Below are 22511 nucleotides of genomic sequence, written 5' to 3'. Positions count from 1 at the left end.
GTTATACGGGGATCGGCCAAGATTTCTCTTCCGCTACACTGCTCCCCTCTTAAGATCTGAGCGTCTCGATCAGCAACTCTAAATGAAGGCCCAGGATGGCGGAATCTACACGACTCTCCAGCTCTGCATACACCCTTCAAGAAGAAATAACAGTCTACTGTCTTTGAAGGGTACGACATCTTCGGGTTCATGCAACACACAGTGATTTGTACACCAGTTCCTCTGAAGACCACTTCAAGCATGCTTCTCACAATCTTCCAATCCAGATTTTCTACTGCATGGCCTATTTTTGGTAAAGCCAAATTTTTGATGTCATAATTACACACGATTTTCTTCAAATTAGTTAGAGCACGCCATATGTTCTCGTAGCTTGGCGTGTCCGTATAAGACTTTCTCGTCACCATATACAGCAAAGATCGAGGACCATCTTCCAATCGCAGTACTCTTCCAATTTTAGGCTGCTGATTTCTTAACTCGTCCAGGCGGCCGAACTTTCTATTGAATACGGACGATATTCCTTTAGTCATCTCGAGGTCTTGGGCAACACAGTGGGCCAGAGAGACGTTTTCTGGAACACCAAACAGATCTTGCTGAACTTCTGTGGTCACGCCGAATCTAGCACTCTTTCTCGCTGCGTAATTTGACATAAATTGATTAAAACTTGGCTGTGCGACATCTTTCATCTCCTGTTGGAGGACTCGTGCTTCTTCTGTTTCATTTGAGCCAGCATATGGTGCAAGACGATTTATGTGAATAACTTTTGGTTTACCGTTTGGCAACTTCTTAATTCTATATATTACGTCATTTATTTTCTTCTTAACTTCATATGGACCTTCCCATTGTCTTTGCAGTTTAGGACATAAGCCTCGACGACGTTGCGGATTATAAAGCCAGACAAGATCACCTACTTCGAAGCTTTCATTCTTGCATCGAGAATCATATTGATCTTTCATTCTGTCACTGGCTATCTGGACGTGTTGTCGGGCAAGTTCATGAATGTTGTTCATTCGTAATTTCAGGCGGTCAACGTAGTCTTCGCCTGCAACATGTTCCTCGGAAGGTCCGCAGCCAAACTCTAGGTCGCAGGGCAACCGAACTTCACGACCCAACATCAGGCAGGTTGGTGTTTGACCTGTAGTTTCATTTACGGCCGAGCGGTAGGCCATCAGGAATAAATGAATGTGTTGGTCCCAATCTCGCTGATTTTCAGATACAACTTTGGACAAGTGTTTACCCATCGTTCGGTTCATCCTCTCGACCATCCCATCTGATTGAGGATGCAGGGGTGTTGTTCTGGTCTTATTGACACCAATCAATTTACAAACGTTTTGGAAAAGAGCTGACTCAAAGTTTCGCCCTTGGTCGGAGTGGATCTCCAAGGGAACACCAAATCGGCTGAAGAATTCTTTAACAAGTACCTCTGCAACGGTAGCAGCTTCTTGATTTGGTAATGCATAGGCCTCGGTCCATTTCGTAAAATAATCCATGGCTACCAGGATGTATTTATTTCCAGCATCAGTTTCTGGAAATGGATCTGCAATGTCGATTGCTAGTCTTTCCATAGGACTGCCAACATTGTACTGTCTCATGGGTGCTCTCTTTTTACCAACTGGACCATTACCGGATGCACACAGTTCACATTTCTGGCACCATCTTCTTACATCATCTTTACAGTTCACCCAATAGAACCGTTCTCGAACCTTTTGCAGAGTCTTCGTAATACCAAAGTGTCCACCTGATGTACCGTCATGCAACTGACGCAATACTTCTGACACTTTACTTTTAGGTACAATCAACTGAAGCTTAGATTCTGTACCATCATCGTTCTCAAAGGTTCTGTACAGAAGATCATCTTTTAGTATCAGGCAATTCCATTGGCTCCAGTAGGCCTTGACTTCCGGACTACATGCACTAATGTTTTGCCAACTAGGTCTCTCACCTCGACGCATCCAATCCAATACTCTTTTTATACACGGATCGTCTTCTTGGGCTTCTTGTAACTGTTGTGGCTGCCATTGCTCATTAACGACGGTAGTTCGTCTCACAGGGCAAAGCTGTTCATCTACTTTAAGCCGGTGATTACAACTTTCACTGCATGGCCGTATCGAGGAAGCATCTGTATTTGAACCAACTCTTCCAGCCCTCTTCATGCGTCTCTTCGGCATCGTGTCACGAATCACCCTCCGTACCATTTCCACCAAACGTTCATCTTTTCTCTTATCGCCTTTTTCCACGGTTATTACTCGATTGTTTCGTGAAGCTTGGCTAGCTGCTTCGTGTTCCAAGGCAATAGCAAGTGCTTCATCTAAAACTTTCGGTCTTGCTAGTCGTAAAGCTTTCTGTAGTTCACTATCTTTCAGCCCATTGACAAAGGTATCTACCGCAATTTCTTCTAAAACGCTGTCTGGCACCTCCGGATAAGCCAACCGCACCACACGAGCCACATCTGCTTCAAATTCTTGCAGATTCTCACTTGCTCGTTGACTTCTATTTCTCAGTTGTGCTTTGTATACTTGTTGTAGATGGGCATCTCCATAGCGTTTTTCTAGACGAGTGAACAAGGTCTGGTAACAATTTTCTTGACCCTTAGGAATTGATCTTAATATATCTGCAGCATCACCTCGCAAAGCAGCAGTCAAGGAAACAGCCTTTTCCTGTTCGGTCCAATGATTGGCGGTCGCAATAGCTTCAAATTGTCTAAGATATATGGACCAAGAGGACTTTCCATCGAATGGTGGTAATTTGAATCTCATATTATGCGACGTTTCGTCTCTCGGTAGTTCATCTTTCACTACCGGATCTAACGCTGCTGCATTAACTGATGGTTGTACTTTTGTATCGGTTATCATGCTCTCTAGTTGTTTGATCTTTTCTTCTACGGTCTCTACACTTTTCTGCATCTTATCGAATGTTCTAGAAACTTCTTCAAATTTCTCGTCATTCTGTCTACAAACGTCTTTAATTACTTGAGAAACACTTTCAAATTTCTCGTCGCTTTTTCTACTAACTTCTTCAAGTTTCTCGTTGTTCTTTATAGAAGTTTCATCGATCTTTTGAGAAATGGTTTCGAATTTCTCATTATTTATCTTAGAAATATCATCGATCGTTTGAAAAAGACTTAGACTTATCTTAGACGTTTCATCGATCTTTTGAGAAACACTTTCAAATTTCGATAAGATCGCTTGTTCTGCTGATTGGAAGTGGAACGTCTTTGGGTCATCTCCATTCTTCTTGAGGACTTCCTCGAGTCGTGATTGTAGGACTATCTTGAGCCCACTGCTGTCCACGTACCGTTCCTCTAGCTGTTCACGGAGCTGTTTTACTGTAAGTTCTTGTAGCAACATCTTTGGTCGGCACACACGTACTTTCCAAAAGTCTTTTAAAAGTCTTTCCGAATACCGAACAATCAACGCACTTTAACTATTCCCGACGAATAGAGTCCAAAAGTCTTTTAAAGTCTTTCCGAATACCGAACAATTAACGCACTCCGGTTATTCCCGACGAATAAAGTTCAAAAGTCTTTTAAAGTCTTTCCGAATACCGAACAATTAACGCACTCCGGTTATTCCCGACGAATAAAGTTCAAAAGTCTTTTAAAGTCTCTCTGTAATTCACTTATTTATATCGCACTAAGTTAACCGAACACCGACACCAACTGTAGCGTGACTAGTGTAATTACTTCTAATTACAATAAAACTAGCGGTTCGTAATTTATATACGACTTTATTTATATAAGTTACAGACGAATTTATCTTATACACTAAACTTATTCACAAAATATGCCCGTATTTATACCCAGTTGTTATTCTGGAACAATCGACTCCCATCTCGAGCTATCGGCTTGTTCCGCCTACGTGACGTACCTTCCAGAATTCTCCGGCGAGGCCTAGCACATCCGATTACGTCATTCTCGAGGTGTTTACTGTTATACGGGGATCGGCCAAGATTTCTCTTCCGCTACAATATAATGGATGAAAAGAATGCAAAAAACACATCTTTTAACAGAGATCTTTTAAACTTTAAATAGCTAAATAAAGAAAACTATTTTTCGAATTAAACTTACCTACGGTATTTACTTTTGGAACAAAAGAGTTGCAATACAAGAAACTAAATGTCGTTATAAGTTGCGTCGAAAACTTCTCATATTATCCTCGTAAATAAAAATCCATTAACATTTTACCGGAAGTAGATATTTGCATTTCTATAATGCATAAAATCAACGTGCAGATTGCAGATTTCGAGTGCTAAAGCATTGTCAGATCGACTGTAACCAATGTGCTACTTTCGATCTTTTCGCAATTGAAAAATTTATTGAATATTTTCGTCGCTAGCTTCGTATCGCTGCACTACGCTTCGAGCAGTTATATACATTTTTAATTCCACTTACGATTGATGTAGCATCGAAATGGGAAATTCTTTTACAATGCCATTAGATATTGATACGTAAATAAGTATTTTCATGGATTGTATGTTTTTGAAAATTGTAGTATTTCTATTATTTTCTTCTTGTATGGCTAAAAATCATCAGAGAACATCACTGATTTTTAAGAATTTTGGATAACGTTGTTGCAGCAAGTGAAGAGTTCGGTCTGTCACTAAATATAAAGAAAACTAAATCCATGGCACACACAATGAAATACATTCCAAATATTGATCTCCGTGTGAAGAACGAAGTTATAGAACAAATACAAAATTATGGCTATTTGGGTCTGAAATTATGTCTGAAATATAAAAACCAATAGTTACTCAAAGCACACAAACTTAAATGTTCCCAAACAAATCCCCTCATCGAACGACTTCCAGATAAATTTCGATGCTGCAATCCAAAAAATGAGCACACGGAGAGTGCTAACCTGTCCTATCCGTAGGTGCAGGTGGACAGATGACAGAAAATGGGACTGGAACGTCCCAAAGTGTGTTTCCCAAATGACATACTCCCATGATGACTTGACTGTGGCTGTAATGGTTTCCCTAGGTGGTCAAAGGGGCTACGACTTCACAGGATTCCTCCCAGGGTTTCTCCCAAATGGCTAAAAAAACATTCCCAGTTTTATTTCCCATATAAACATGAGCAAAAAGTAAAGAGAAGAAATAAATGAGAAAACTTTTTTAAGAAGAAATGATACTGAAAAAGTGACCATTTAAATGGAAAAAAAACTAATCTCAGGTAACCTTGAACTATTTTGGGTGTGAAGACATGAACAAATAATGACATTGAATTTGAAATTGGAACATAGAATATGATTTATCTGAGAGACTATGATATTAATATAATAATAGCCATCTACACACATATTATATACCTTAATGAAATGGTATGGAACCAGGCAGAGATAGTTACTTGACAATTTATAGATATATTGGATGCTCAATCAGTTTAAAACGTACAGAGAAGTAATGATAATTATTTCCAATATTAATTTGAGGACTTCAAAAATGTTTGGTTATGTAAAACCAAAAACCCCATTAATATACCTATAATTTCCCTTAATGAATATTCAATAAAGATCGACATAATCTACATCCTTCACTTAATGTGTTCACTAAGGAAATTTAACAATGAAACTAATATTTCAAATATTCATAACAAAACCTCCAAAGGTTAACAAAACAATTATTATAAAAAATAATTTTTTTACCGGTGATTCCTATTCAGGCTCCAAGAGGAGTTGTATTACCCATATGTCTCCTTACTCCACTCAAGACAACCATTGGTAACTTTTCACTTTACTTTAAAATCTTTTAAAATCTACTAAGATTTTAAAGTTGAATAATAATTTAGATGGAAATCAACCGCCATTTTATGGTACCAACTACCAACCTCACAGCCACAAGCCAAGTAAAGAACATTCCTCTCTCGTTCAAAGAGGAAAGCGTCAAACTCTCACGGAACACGAATTAAACGTCAAGGAACGATTCAACAACTATGTTGAGTACACGCCGAAGTGTGACGTCACGTAAGTAGTCCTTTACGAGAAAATTAGAGAGATTAATTAAGCGATCAAAAGAAAATAATTATAAAAATATTTAAAGATCTAATTTCGTAACGTGAACCGTTACAAACAACATAAATGAAACAGGTGACTACTCAAAAGAAATAAAAATAAAGATCCAAAAAAAGAAGCTCATTCAAAAACATAAAGCAAATACTATGTATATCTAATTAGCCTTCTTCGGTCCATCATTGGGCATAGGCCTCCCCAATCCTTTTTCATTCTTCTCTGTCTGTCGCTACAATTATCCACCTAGAGCCCACGTGCTTCTTGATATCATCTGCCCATCTTATTTGGGGCCTTCCTCTGCTTCGTTTATATTCCCACGGTATCCAATTTATAAGAACTATCTTCCATCGGTGTTCTTTTTGTCTTATTGTGTCCGGCAAATCTCCATTTAAATTTTGCAACTTCTTGTCTAACATCCCTCACTTTTGTTTTCTGTCTTATTCACTCGTTTCCCTTTTTACCAATTAGTCTTATGTGCAACATTTGTCTTTCCATTGCTCTTTGCGTTTTTATATTTTTCATGTTTGCTTTTGTAAACGTCCACGTTTGGGAACCATAAGTGAGAACAGGGAGTACACATTGATTGTATACCTTGGTCTTAAGATGTTGTAGATATCTTTTGTTTTTAAGGATGTAGTTTGGTTTGTCAAATGTCGCCCATGCCGGTCTAACTCGTCTTTTGATCTCTGCTGTTTGGCTTTCCTTGGCTCTGCTGTTAAGTTTTATAATTTGACCTAGAAATATATAATCGTGAACTTCTTCTATTTCATCTTGTCCGATCCTCATTGTGATGTCCTCATCTGTATTTGTTATGATTTTGGTCTTGCTGTAATTCATATTAAGGCCTATCTTTCCAGCTTATATGTTCAGTTCCTTCATCATTTCTAAAAATTCTTCTTTTTTATCGGTTATCAATACGATGTCATCAGCCTACCTTAATGGTTCAAGCGTTGTCCACAAATACTATGTAGCACAGACTGAAGTCTGAATTAAGAGTAATAATTCTGCGTGGTATGCTTTTCCGGTTCTGTTGTATGGTGAGACTCTTAAACGTTGTCCGAATAAATTAAAATCTTTAAAATGTGGACATACCAAAGACTTTTTCTTTAAAAAAGTATCTTGGAGATATAGAGATCAAAAAATGATGCGCAAAATAAACAAAGACAATGAGATATTGTGTACCGTCAAAGAGAGAAAATTTCAATGTTTGGGACATATAACCAATGGTGGAAAATACAATTTCCAGATTTGGTCTACGTCATTTGTTCCCAAATATAAAAAATGTCACTAAAGTACTATATGGGTCCAATTAAGAGGTGATAGAGAGTAGACAGATATTTCGAAAACATTCAGGAAAAACACTTTCAAAACATAATCTGGTTATTGAAAAATCGTCTAAAAAGAGTTTTAAATTAAAGGAAGACTAAGTGAATTACAAATATTCAAAAGATTTGTTATTATGTTGATCAGTTTAAACCTGTATAGGTAATTAAAGCTTTAAGTATTTCAATTTTATAAGTTTATTTTATATTATTTTTATAGGAGAGGTGTCAGAGAGACTGATAAATTATATTATGTGAAAGTAGGATTGTATCAGAGCTAAGCGCTTAATCCTTATTTTAGTTTTATCTCGCTCTCGCGTAGAAAGTTTTGTGGTCCCAATTGTTCTATTCTTTACTCCTAAATTACGTTACTTTACTAAACACATAAATTTTAACAACTTTTAAACAAAATGAATACAGAGTTTTAAAAAAATACTCACCCCGCTGGATACGCTATTAATCCATTATTATCACATGTTAAAGCTGCATTACTGGAAACGGTTACTCCTAACACTTTCTCTAATTTTATCTGAAACAAAAATGCATCGTCAGTATGTTTGATTTAAAAAGGAATAAATATGAATTGCGTTTTTATTTAAACTAAGAGTAAGTAAGAAAAGAGAAGAAGAGAGTACCTAAACATAAAGCAGTAAATATAACCTAGTCCTATTAAACGAAAAATGAGTAGAAAATGCACAGTCAAGTACGGCGGTGTTGAATTATAAAAACAAGCAGTGGGACTTCTAAGTCCTAGGTTTACACCCAACGTGACCGGAACTCGATATATTTATGAATTCTTCCGAACATTCCAAATACTCCGTCTTTGTCCTACTAAGTCTTAAACCTTTTTCCTCAAGAGATTGTCTCCACTGTTCCAGTATTTGTTCTAAATCGCCTTCACTATTTTCCACTAACACCACATCATCAGCATACATTAAGCACCAGGGAATGTTACCCTATAGCATCGCTGTTATCTGATCTAAAACTAATGAGAGTAAATAAGGACTCAGCACTGAGTCTTGGTGCAATCCTACTTTCACATGAAATTTATCAGTTTCTCCCAGACCTGTCCTTCTTCTTCTTCTTCTCTTGCCCTTTAATTCGTCCAATTCTGAACATAGGCTTCCCCCAGTTTCCTCCATTCGCTTCTGTTTAGTGCTTTCTGTTTCCAGTGCGTTCCTCCTATCTTTTTAATGTCGTCTCCCCATCTCATCTGGGGTCGTCCTCTTGCTCTCTTTCCTGTCCATGGTCTCCATTGTTGTATCGTGCTATTCCACCTATTGTCCGTTTGTCTAGCGTTATGACCTGCGAAGCTCCATTTTAGCCTGGTTATATGTTGGCCTGCGTCTTTAACTTTTGTTCTATTTCTGACCCAGTTGTTTTGCTTTTTGTCTGTCAATTTTACTCCTAACATTGCTCTCTCCATGGCTCTTTGTGTCTTTATTATTTTATCCATGTTTGCCTTGGTCAAGGTCCATGTTTGGCATGCGTATGTGAGAATTGGGAGTATGCACTGGTCAAACACTCTTGTTTTTAAGTATTGTTGTATTTTTTTATTCTTTAGGACCCATTTTAATTTTCCAAATCCTGCCCAGGCTAATCTGACCCTTCTTTTTACCTCCGCTGTTTGGTTTTCCTTATTTATTTTTATAATCTGTCCCAAATATATATAATCATTAACCGCTTCTATTGTGGTGTCGTTTAGTATTACGTTTCTATTGTCTTGTGTGTTTGTCATTGTTTTTGTTTTGGCAAAATTCATTTTTAGACCTATTTGTTCGGATTCATTTGCTAGTTCGGTTAGCATGGTTTGTAGTTCTTCAAAACTTGATGCTATGACTACTACATCGTCTGCATATCTTAGGTGGTTTAGTTTCTTTCCATTTATGTTTATTCCCATGTTTGTCCATTCCATTGTTTTGAAAACATCTTCCAGTGCTAATGTAAATAGTTTAGGAGAAATAACATCTCCCTGTCGCACTCCTCTGTTAATTGGTATGGGTTTTGTGGTTTCTTCCAATTGTACTGTCATTGTTGCTTTCTTATATATATTATGTATTAGCATTCTGTATCTGGAATCTATTCGACAGTTGTTTATAGCTTTTTCTATTGCCCACATTTCCACGCTGTCAAATGCTTTTTCGTAGTCAACGAACGCTAAGTGCAGATCTATATGGTATTCGTTAGCTTTTTCTATTAGTGTCCTAATTGTTAGAAGATGGTCAGTGGTGCTATATCCCTTTCGGAATCCTGCCTGCTCTACGAGTTGATACGAGTCCAATTTGTGTGTTAGTCTGTTGTTGATAATCCTCATGAATAGTTTATACGTTTGCGACAGCAGTGAGATGGGTCTGTAATTTTTTATGTCCTTTCTGTCGCCTTTCTTAAATAGCAGGATTGTAAGACTTTCGTTCCATTCGTCGGGTATTTCTCCTTTATGTAGACACTGATTAAACAGATTTCTTAATGTTTGTAAGATTTCTTCTTTCCCTTCTTTCAACATTTCAGCAAGGATTCCATCTGGTCCTGGTGCTTTGTTGTTCTTTAATTGTGATAGTGCTGCTTCTATTTCATAATTTTCTATTTTTGGTAGTGTTTCTGAGTTTACATTCGTGATTGTTTTCTTGATATATTCCTGAGTGTTGAAGTTTGCGTCTTTCTTTGAGGTGTATAGTTCTTTATAAAACCTTTCTACTTTTTCTGATATCTTATCCTTTCTCCTCTCTTCCCATCCTGTTTCATCCTTTATTGAAATGAGTAGTGGTTTCCCTAAATTTGGTCGTAAGCATTTTAGGCCCTTATTTCTCTCAATTACTTTCTCGATTTCATTTTCAGTGTGTTTTCTTAGATCCTCTCTGGTTTTTCTTCTAATAAGTTTGTTTAGTTCTACGTATTCTACTGTGTTTCTTTTGTTTTCGCTTATTAGTTTTCGTCTACTTTCCATTAATTTAACTGTCCCGCTACTTAATCTATTTTCATTTGTTGTTAGTTTTTTGGCAGTTTTCATTCCCGCTTCCAAGAGTTTTTCTTTCATTTCTTCATTGATCTTATTAATTTCTGACTCTTCCTTTGCTAGACCTGTCCTACCATTGAATAAACCTGTTAGTCAACTTGTCTTGTCTCTCCTAATAGTATCCACACTTCTCCAGAAATATCATCTGGTCCAAGGTCCAACTGCTTTTCCTTTCTTTATTTTTTGAAGTGCTTAAACCACTTCCTCATTTGTTATTTTGTTGACCATTGCTGTTACTGTCTCCGTTAACTGGATTTCTGTCCAATTTTTCATTTAATAGACATTGTAGGATACTATTAAAAGTACAGATTAACCCAACACAGATGCGAAACCCTGGCGATGACTCTGGTACCGAGTTTTGGTAAACTCCTCCCACTTTTAGTTACCAAAAGGGTAGTCGCTTAGTAGCTCGCTTAGTATGTAGGCTTAAGCTTATTGTCAGTTCCTGAATAACCTCGACAGTACATGCGCTTATTGTAGTGTTAAATTGACGGGCTGATTATTGGGAATTTTTTCTATTTATCAAGTGTGTTTAAATAGTTTTGTTATATTTTTAAAAATGGTTAGATATACGTGTATTTGTAAAGAGTGTTCATCTAAGACGGGTCAAGAAATATCATTTTTTAGATTGCCAAAGGATGAAGTAAGGTATGTAGTGTCATTAATAAATTGATTTACTTTCTAAATACTGATTAAGCGGCAGATTACTTATATCATATTAATTATATTAATCTGGAAACTTACATAAAATGGTTACTCAAGCTATGTGTGTTAGAAATAGTTCCAATAGTATTTTTTCAAGAAATATTTTGATAAGTGTGAAAATAATCCTGTCCTGAAAACAGTAAATTTTAGTTACTAGTAAGAATGAATAACGCCCTGTTATTGAAGATAGTCAAAATAATCTTAAAAAATAAAAGAGATATTAACAAGACATTAAATTTTTATTAAAAAACATCTTATGTTATAGGAGTGAGCTATGGTTAAAAGCTACTAAAAGACAAGATTTGTTAGAGGAGGATTTAACTAGATACAGAATTTGCGAAAAGTATTTTGAAAATAAATTTTTATGCTCATCTTCACGACGAAAACTCTTATATGACAATGCTTTGCCTTCAATTTTTACCGAATCTAAAGATATCTGCGCGAATACGTCTGAGGAGCCGCCGAAAAGAGTTAAAATATTGTCAGGTAAAAAATTAGGTAAATATCAATAATTTCAATAATAAAAAGATATGATTTTTCAAATAATAATATAATAATAGAATATCTCTTAATAGAATAACGCCTGCGACGGAAAATTTACAGGTAATATCCTCTAAACAAGTTTCTATCAGCCCCAGTAAGGAAAAAGATTGACACATTTCTACAAGAATTACAAAAGATGTTTTCCAGTTATCACCTTCAGTATCATTACAAACACCAGCATCTTTTATGTATAACTTGCCATGTGAATATAAACTGAAATGTAAAATCAGGTTTTTAAAAAGAAAACTTTTGAATAGAAAAATTTGTAAAAAACAAAACGGTACAAAACAAGAGTTAGAGCAGTTTAGAAAATTATGTGCCAAATTTCTTAATAAATCATTGGCCGAAATTGTAAAAACTCAGGCACTGTTGCAGAAAAATGTCCCAAAGGCCATAAGATATTCTCAGGAATACAAACAATTCGCTCTCACATTATACTTTTTTGGACCCAAAACTTATCACTTTTTGAAAAAAATTCTTTATTTACCAACTAAACGTTTTTTATATAATTAAATTTGATTATTTAATTAAATAACCTGGAACTGGAAAATTTTTATATTAACAACACTTTATCTGAAGTTTATCAACACTTTATCAAAACTTTGTTTTGTTTTGTTTTGTAGTTAGTTTACTTTCTCTTGTTTTGTACCTACCTAGAATTCCCAAATTACCCTATTATATTTATATCGTGTTCACTTCCAAGCAACTTTTTATTATTTTTCAATATACACAGAAATTTAATAAATGACCATTTATATATAAATCTTTCACGATTGTCACTTTTATAACAGTTAGTTAACTTTCTCTTGTTTTGTTAAGGACATACCTAGAATTCCCAAATTACCTATTGTATTTTGATTTCCTTTTTCGTTTAACACATACATTTATTAAATGACCAATGTTTTGTTAAGTTTTGTTTGTCTTAATTTTTAGTGTAAATATAGTAAATATTAAATCAGGTGTAAAAGTAAGTATTATAGACCAAATGAACTATTTTGTAAATTATCAATTGTATTGGTGCAAACACCGGCACAACAACTGTGCTCCTTAGTTTCAAGGTTACCAATTTTTGTACCGGCATCATAGCATAGCTTTCGCATCTGTGTTGGGTTAATCTGTGTTAAAAGCAATTACGCCAGTCAATGGGAGCAAGAATAGGATATTACCTCCGAATTCTATCCTACTATTCTATCCTATGGATTTTAATGAAATTTTTGGGCCTAGCCTCTACTTATCTCCTAATTCAAAGTCTACCCTATGCTGATGTGTGCTTTTATCTTGGGGATGGTTCTCACCCCTTCTTAGGGATGGAAAAATTTTTGGTTAAAATTACCACTAAATTTGCTAGAGAACCTAATTCTAAGCAAAAACTGTTCTATATTTTTTTTTTGAAAACTTAATACTTTTTGAGATATTCGTGGTTGAACATTGGCCACTTTCATTGAAACAATACCTTTTCGAAAAGTTTTTTGCGAATACCTTAAAAACTGTGCATCTAACTAAAAAAACTATTTTATATATTTTTGTAGGTTATAAAAAAACAAAGAGACACTTGCCTTCAAAAATCTTTTAGTTATAATACAAAAACAGATACGGTAGGTGAAAACAGTTGGTTTTTTGGTACATTCTCAAATTGGTGTATTCAACTTCAAATAACAGAGAAACGGTCAAATTTAAGGTCTATAATGTCACTAATACCTTTTGTAGTGCTTGAAAAGACCTTTAAAATGAGCTATATTAGAGGCCCATTACATTAAAACTAAGCAAGATATGCTGCAAACAAAACTGATAACTAATGTATTTTAAGAAAAAATGAGAAGTAATTTTTACCCCCATCCATTAAAATGTAAATGCATCGTTTTCCTTCTTCAATACCTTTTATTATAATGTTATTTCTATGTTTAAAAAGTTGGAAGGGTTTAAAATGAATGGTTTTTGAAAAACAAAAGATCAAATTATAGAGTGCATTTTTAAATTTTCTTAAAAATCTTCCTTTTTCTCCATGTAACTTGAAAATGATAAGAGGAATTTAGTATTGCTCATTTTATAGGTCTTTTCAAGCCCTACAAAAGTTATTAGTATCATTATACACCTAAAATCGACAGTTTCTCTGTTATTTCACGTTGAATAAACCGATTTGAGCATGCGGCAAAAAAACAAACTCTTCTTACCTACCATACCCCTCTTTGTATTTTAACTAGAAGATTTCTGAAGGAACAAATCTCTTTGTTTTTTTATAACCTACAGAAATATTTTATACTTATAGTTTTTTTGTTAGATGCATAGTTTTTAAGGTATTCGCAAAAATCCGTCCGAAAAGGTGTCGTTTTTCAATGAAAATGACCAATTTTCAACCACGAATAACTCAAAAAGTATCGAGTTTTCAAAAAATAATTATAGAACAGTTTTGGCTTAAAATTGGGTTCTCTAGCCTTTTCCTTGGCTATTTTAACCAAAACATTTTTCACCCCGAGAAGGTATGGGAACCACCTCCAAGATAAAAGCGCACATTAGCATATGGTAGACTTTGTTTCTTGAGCTATTCCCTGCTTACTGTGAAAATATCAAGTAAATCGATGTAGTAGGATGGAATTCGGAGCCAAATACCCTCATTGACTGCCCTAAATGTAGCAATTGATTTAAAACCAAAACCATTACATTACACACGCAACGATTCCTTTACGAAGTTACTCACTCTGTATACGAGTTTATGATGTGATTTATTAGGTTCAAATATCATTCAATAATCTCCCAATTGATACAACTACTAAAATATCAACCTACATAAATCAAGTAGACTCATTTCATAGCCCACTCGTCGACATCGAACGACAAATAAAATATATGAAATCATACACATTTATACCTATTAGCAATTGCAAAACGGTCCGTAGAGAGAGGCCGAGCTAAACACGTGTGACTGATGGGATAATGCAGAGCTGCATTCAAATTTAACGCTACTGTTATTCGCACAAATTGCCTTTGAAATCGGCGTAATTTGTAGAAATTTCTTTCTTCGGTATGGTTTTATGATTGCACGGGTTACCTAATAACTATATTTTGCAGAAAAAACTAAACCGGTGTGGCGAATGGAGTAAAGACCACAATATTGGAATGTAATTTTTTCATACTTTTTCCGTTGCACGTAATAAAATTAATAAAACTATGTCCTCATAGAAGGACCAAATAATTAATAATAAGTGGACATTACTAATTAGCTAAGGGAAAAAAGACAACAGTTTAGGCCCAAAAATTAAGCATATCTGGATCAGTGGCGGATCTAGACATTAGCCTTGGGGGGGATTTGCCTTAGGGAGGGGGGAACTTCCAATGAAACACCAACAAAAAGACATAAAAAACAACAAAAACTATATAATAGACTTAAATAATATCTTATATGCATTAAGTTCCCTTAATTTTCCTAACTAACGTGTTTATTGGGTTGAATTTATCTGTCTGTGGTTTAAGTTTCATGTCAGCTTATATATTTTTATGTTTCAACAATTTTTTTCTTTAATGTAGGACCTTGTTAGGGGGTGAAATTTCCCCTTTTCCCTCCCCGTAGATCCGCCACTGACCTGGATAAGTCGACACGCTGTACGCAGCCTACGGCGTATATTGGACATCACCGGCTAAGTTGGTGGTCACTTCAATTCACCCCGTAATTTGAATTTGTTTTAGACTCTTTTTTAACTATTTTCGGTTATAAGATAGTTTTTGTCCTTCAAAGTTTATTAAAACAGGAGGAAGAAACAGGAAATGAAGACGAATCCAACATAGACACAGAACTAGAAATCACAAAAGAAGAAATAAGGAATAACATACGTAAATTAAAAAACAGAAAAGCACCAGGACCCGATGGGATACCAAATGAACTCCTGAAATACGGAGGAGAAACCTTAATCGAAAACATAGAGATCCTCTTTCAAGAAATAATATGTAGCCAGCGTGTACCAGACCAGTGGAGGACGAGTATAACAATACCTATACACAAGAGAGGAAACAGCAAAGACCCTAGCAACTACCGTACCATCACCTTGCTGAGCACAACTCTTAAAACTCTTAACAAAAATACTTGCCAATAAAATAAATGAAGAATACACAATTAGTGAGGAACAACAAGGTTTTCGGAAAAATAGGTCCACAATAGACGCCATATTCATAGCCAGACAAATTGCTGAGAAAGCACTGGAATATAATAAACCTGCATTTATATGCTTTATAGATCTGACTAAGGCCTTCGATTGTGTAAGATTGGAAGATGTGCTAAGATTGCTAAAGGAGAAAAATCAGCCCAACAAGATGATAAGGATAATTAAAGACATTAATACGAAGAACAGAACCAGAATAAAAGTCGAGAATGAACTAACATCGGAAGTAGAAATCAACTCGGGAATTAGACAAGGGGATAGCTTGAGCCCATTGGTTTTTAATTTAGTCATGGACAAAATCATAGAAAACATTAAAGGTACTGGAAAAGGATATAAGATGGCGGAAAAACAAATAAAAATCCTCTGTTATGCTGACGACGCAATCTTAATCTCCGATTACGGGGATAACCTACAGCGAATGGCACAAACTTTCAATACAGTGGCGAAGAACTACAACATGAAAATATCAACAGCCAAGACAAAATCCCTGGTAATGTCAAGGGAACCCATAAGATGCAAATTAGTAATTAACAACGAACTAATTGAACAAGTCTCGAGATTCCAATATCTGGGAATCGAAATATGTATGTAGTTATGGAGATGTTAAAGAGAGCGTCCGAAAGCAAGCAAATAAAGCCAATTACGTGTCAGGATGTCTGAGGGATGTCATCTGGAGAACCAAAGATATGAGGCTGGAAGGGAAAGTACGCATATACAAATCATGTGTAAGACCGATCATGACGTACGCGATAGAAACAAGATGTGACACAGCAGAAACCAAGAGGATACTGAGAACATCAGAAATGAGAACGCTGAGGTCAATAACTGGGAAAACACTGAGAGACAGCATACTGAACGACAGAATAAGAGATCTCTGTAACATACAAGATATAGTACGGTGGGGAAGACAGAGATGACGAGAGTGGAATCAGCATGTAACGAGAATGGACAGCGAGAGAATAGCCCGTATAGCCAGGGATTCGAAGCCAACAGGCAAGAGACCAATAGGAAGGCCCTTTAAAAGGTGGCGAGATAGCTGGCAGTCAACATCACAGCTACGAATACAAGCTCAAAATCGGCAAGGAACAGGCCAAGAGGCCTATCATAAGAAGAAGAAGAAGAAAGTTTATTAAAAATAACGAAAATGAACAATTTTCCTACGGCGTGACGTTGTACGCCTGCAGTCTACAGCATCTATTGGAGACTACAGCCGAAAAGCCATAATTCTGATATTAGTTGATAAATGGTACAGAAATATATAAGAAAATGACCTAAGAAATACATATACGAACTCAGCTCAAATTCTAACATTTTGAGTACATTTTACATAACATTTTAATATGTTGAGTCCGAAGTGGAAATCAAAACGTTAAAATAAACATATTTTAAACTGAAATAAGTGGTTGATTCAATTATTATTGTGGTTGATTCTTAATAAAAATAGTAAATAGTATTAAAATTAAAAGTAAAATTTAATAAAAAAATTTTTGTCTTGGTAAAAGGTATATTAGTTTAAAAAGCCCCTATATCATCAGTGTGTTGGAATTATAAAAATACAAGAGTTAGTTTAGTGAGAATAAATAATTATCTAAGATGTAAAAAAGGAGGCGAATTTGAAAACCTGCAATCATCAATGAGGTGTACTTGAATTGATGAAGTAAAGGTAGGCAAACCAAAATACAGAAGGTATGTATTGTAGTTTGTATTGGAAATAGATAATTAATATTTGTGATCCAACACAAATGATGGCTGATAAAGCTGGCTGAAATAAAGATGAGACAACTAAATAGGGGATGTGATATCAAATGGCTGAGAAATGCTGTAAATGCAAAACTTGTTTATAAGTTAATAGGATATAGAATATAGATGGATTCATCAACACCAATTTTAAAAGACTTATTTTAAACAACTTAGTCCACATTTCTTTATTAAGTTCTTTTATATTAAAATAAAAATGTGTACCATTTTTATTCGGTTGCGATGCGAAGGCAAACCAATCTTACTTTTTAATTAGAATACGGAGTGCAGTCCAGTTCCTTTAACCGCGATTTTCTGCTCTTATTGGAGCTTCATCAGAAGAAACGTAGGCAGCGTTCTCCATAATCCAACTAAATTGCATCGAGAGGCTTTACAACACATCGCAACCAAATGGATGATAATAGGTGGCTAGCGCCATCTGGCAATTGAAAGACGAAGCAAGTTTTCAATCCTAATAGTAAATTAATAATATTGAAAAATATTAAAAATCACTAAAAGATTTTTAAATTGAAAACTTATTGGTACATTTTCATGGTAACACCTCCAAGACTTCTATAATTTGCAAGTCATATGGATGCTGCAGTGAAGACGAGAGGGAAGGAATTCTACACTTTGCAATTCACATCCCCCGTCTGCAGCCGGCAAAATTCCAACTGAAAGATGCACCTGGTTACTCTACGGAGTAATACGAAAATAAAATAAAAATGTGTACCATTTTTATTCGGTTGCAATGCGAAGGCAAACCAATCTTACTTTTTAATTAGAATACGGAGTGCAGTCCAGTTCCTTTAACCGCGATTTTCTGCTCTTATTGGAGCTTCATCAGAAGAAACGTAGGCACTGTTCTCCATAATCCAACTAAATTTCATCGAGAGGCTTTACAACACATCGCAACCAAATGGATGATAATAGGTGGCTAGCGCCATCTGGCAAATGAAAGACGAAGCAAGTTTTCAATCCTAATAGTAAATTAATAATATTGAAAAATATTAAAAATCACTAAAAGATTTTTAAATTGAAAACTTATTGGTACATTTTCATGGTAACACCTCCAAGACTTCTATAATTTGCAAGTCATATGGATGCTGCAGTGAAGACGAGAGGGAAGGAATTCTACACTTTGCAATTCACATCCCCCGTCTGCAGCCGGCAAAATTCCAACTGAAAGATGCACCTGGTTACTCTACGGAGTAATACGAAAATAAAATAAAAATGTGTACCATTTTTATTCGGTTGCGATGCGAAGGCAAACCAATCTACCACCTATTATCATCCATTTGGTTGCGATGTGTTGTAAAGCCTCTCGATGCAATTTAGTTGGATTATGGAGAACAGTGCCTACGTTTCTTCTGATGAAGCTCCAATAAGAGCAGAAAATCGCGGTTAAAGGAACTGGACTGCACTCCGTATTCTAATTAAAAAGTAAGATTGGTTTGCCTTCGCATCGCAACCGAATAAAAATGGTACACATTTTTATTTTATTTTCGTATTACTCCGCAGAGTAACCAGGTGCATCTTTCAGTTGGAATTTTGCCGGCTGCAGACGGGGGATGTGAATTGCAAAGTGTAGAATTCCTTCCCTCTCGTCTTCACTGCAGCATCCATATGACTTGCAAATTATAGAAGTCTTGGAGGTGTTACCATGAAAATGTACCAATAAGTTTTCAATTTAAAAATCTTTTAGTGATTTTTAATATTTTTCAATATTATTAATTTACTATTAGGATTGAAAACTTGCTTCGTCTTTCAATTGCCAGATGGCGCTAGCCACCTATTATCATCCATTTGGTTGCGATGTGTTGTAAAGCCTCTCGATGCAATTTAGTTGGATTATGGAGAACAGTGCCTACGTTTCTTCTGATGAAGCTCCAATAAGAGCAGAAAATCGCGGTTAAAGGAACTGGACTGCACTCCGTATTCTAATTAAAAAGTAAGATTGGTTTGCCTTCGCATCGCAACCGAATAAAAATGGTACACATTTTTATTTTATTTTCGTATTACTCCGTAGAGTAACCAGGTGCATCTTTCAGTTGGAATTTTGCCGGCTGCAGACGGGGGATGTGAATTGCAAAGTGTAGAATTCCTTCCCTCTCGTCTTCACTGCAGCATCCATATGACTTGCAAATTATAGAAGTCTTGGAGGTGTTACCATGAAAATGTACCAATAAGTTTTCAATTTAAAAATCTTTTAGTGATTTTTAATATTTTTCAATATTATTAATTTACTATTAGGATTGAAAACTTGCTTCGTCTTTCAATTGCCAGATGGCGCTAGCCACCTATTATCATCCATTTGGTTGCGATGTGTTGTAAAGCCTCTCGATGCAATTTAGTTGGATTATGGAGAACAGTGCCTACGTTTCTTCTGATGAAGCTCCAATAAGAGCAGAAAATCGCGGTTAAAGGAACTGGACTGCACTCCGTATTCTAATTAAAAAGTAAGATTGGTTTGCCTTCGCATCGCAACCGAATAAAAATGGTACACATTTTTATTTTATTTTCGTATTACTCCGTAGAGTAACCAGGTGCATCTTTCAGTTGGAATTTTGCCGGCTGCAGACGGGGGATGTGAATTGCAAAGTGTAGAATTCCTTCCCTCTCGTCTTCACTGCAGCATCCATATGACTTGCAAATTATAGAAGTCTTGGAGGTGTTGGAAAATGTACCAATAAGTTTTCAATTTAAAAATATTTTAGTGATTTTTAATATTTTTCAATATTATTAATTTACTATTAGGATTGAAAACTTGCTTCGTCTTTCAATTGCCAGATTGCGCTAGCCACCTATTATCATCCATTTGGTTGCGATGTGTTGTAAAGCCTCTCGATGCAATTTAGTTGGATTATGGAGAACAGTGCCTACGTTTCTTCTGATGAAGCTCCAATAAGAGCAGAAAATCGCGGTTAAAGGAACTGGACTGCACTCCGTATTCTAATTAAAAAGTAAGATTGGTTTGCCTTCGCATCGCAACCGAATAAAAATGGTACACATTTTTATTTTATTTTTGTATTACTCCGTAGAGTAACCAGGTGCATCTTTCAGTTGGAATTTTGCCGGCTGCAGACGGGGGATGTGAATTGCAAAGTGTAGAATTCCTTCCCTCTCGTCTTCACTGCAGCATCCATATGACTTGCAAATTATAGAAGTCTTGGAGGTGTTACCATGAAAATGTACCAATAAGTTTTCAATTTAAAAATCTTTTAGTGATTTTTAATATTTTTCAATATTATTAATTTACTATTAGAATTGAAAACTTGCTTCGTCTTTTATATTAAATAACATCTAGGGCAAGGAAAAATTAATACAATTGGATAAAAGTATCTAAGCTATGTCTAAAGTGAGGTCAGATGAAGATAGGTGTTGAAGATGAAAATTGTTGAGTATGTGGGGAAAAAATATTGTGTTTATTTAATTAAATTAGAAGGTAAAACAGAATAAAAGAAGGGTTGATAGATAGATGTGGTTGTAGAATAAAATTAAATTTGATATCAGAATTATTGAGATTAATGATAATTATTGAGAGACTAGGAACACCAGAGACCCGGCAACCAAACAAACCAGATGATGAGAAAACGTGGGCTGAATAGAATAACTTGATAAGTGAAACTTGATTGAATTATTGTAAAGTATTATTGAATTGAATGAGTTGGGAATATGAAATGGTTATGATTGGACACTAAACGAAGACCAGGTTGAAAAAGATGATGTGAAGAGAATGGGAGAGATATTGACTAGATATAGTTGTGTAAAAGTTGTGACACTGATGACTATTTTACTCCCTCTTGTTACAGAGCGAAAACGTTTTGTTTCCATGTTTGTAGCCCTATAGGGGCTTTTTAAACTAATATACCTTTTACCAAGACAAAAAAATTTTTATTAAATTTTACTTAATGGTATACAGCCAGCTACTCTTCCTTTTGAAGTATTAAAATGTCACATGAAAATAGCGTCAAAGCAATATAAAGAATATATTGTTATTATTGGCCTTACGAGACCGTACTACGAAGAATGTGGAAAAAAGTGAAGTATACGATTAAAAGGAGAAAGTTAAAATATCTCGGATACATAATGAGAAACGGTACTAAATACAGATTACTGAAAATAATCCTTCGAGGCAAAGTATTCGGAAAGTGAGGAATTGGAAGAAGAAGAATATCATGGTTAAAAACCTGATGAAATGGTTGTCCAGAACAACAACTAATCTGTTTTACAAACGAATAGGCACCAAAAGATGAAGAATTGGATTTACGATTATCGACAAATATGATTTGGGAAATCATAAATTTGTACATCAGGTCAATCATTGTTGTCATGTGATAAGGAATTTGCTCGAAACAAAAAATATTAAAGTGTTTAAAAGTTTGTATTTATGTTCCTGATGACCTGATTAAACTTATGGTAGGGGAGCCTAACCGGGGATTTTTGCAGTTACTCGAGCGCGTCAGATTATCATATGGGGAGAAACCTGGTACCCTGCAGATGTACCTCTACCATATATTGGATCTTAACACAGGGGAGTTCGTTAAGGGGGGTCCGAAAAAAACAATCTATCCTTAGAAAAACCCGAAATTGTCACATTAAAATAAGGTTTAAGTTACATGCAAAAGAGTGTATATTTCAAAAATCTGACGTTTTGAAGTAAGGATATGGGAAATGAGTCAAAAAGTTTCATAGAAAAAAAGCGAATATTTCGCGAAATTAACGTCAGATCGAAAAACTAAAAAATACGTGTTCAATATTTTTCAAAAATCTATCGAATGATACCAAACACGACCCCCCACGGAGTGGGGTGAGGGATAAATTTAAAATTTTAAATACGAACCCCGCGATATTTCGCGAAATGAATATCAGATCGAAAAACTGCAACATACACTTATTTAATATTTTTGAAAAATCTATCGAATGGTACCAAACGCGACCCCCACGGAGGTGGGGTGGGGGGTTACTTTAAAATCTTAAATAGGAGCCTCAAATTTTTATTGCCGATTTGGATTCTTTACGTAAAAATAAGCAACTT

The 22511-nt window shown here is 35.5% G+C and overlaps 1 protein-coding gene across 13 annotated transcripts in view; it reads right to left on the bottom strand.

Moving 5' to 3' along the window:
• The window catches only part of LOC114331769 (mitogen-activated protein kinase-binding protein 1), a 742485-nt gene that overhangs the window by 142599 nt on the left and 577375 nt on the right, over positions 1-22511 (bottom strand). For all 13 annotated transcript variants that reach the window (XM_050645932.1, XM_050645936.1, XM_050645940.1 and 10 more), the window contains one exon: positions 7765-7853. In XM_050645932.1, the coding sequence (XP_050501889.1) occupies positions 7765-7853 (89 nt within the window). The remainder of the gene's footprint in view (positions 1-7764; positions 7854-22511) is intronic.

This window comes from Diabrotica virgifera, chromosome 3 (assembly GCF_917563875.1).
Source record: "Diabrotica virgifera virgifera chromosome 3, PGI_DIABVI_V3a".
Lineage (NCBI taxonomy): Eukaryota > Metazoa > Arthropoda > Insecta > Coleoptera > Chrysomelidae > Diabrotica > Diabrotica virgifera.
This window is presented reverse-complemented; position numbering and strand designations above follow the sequence as displayed.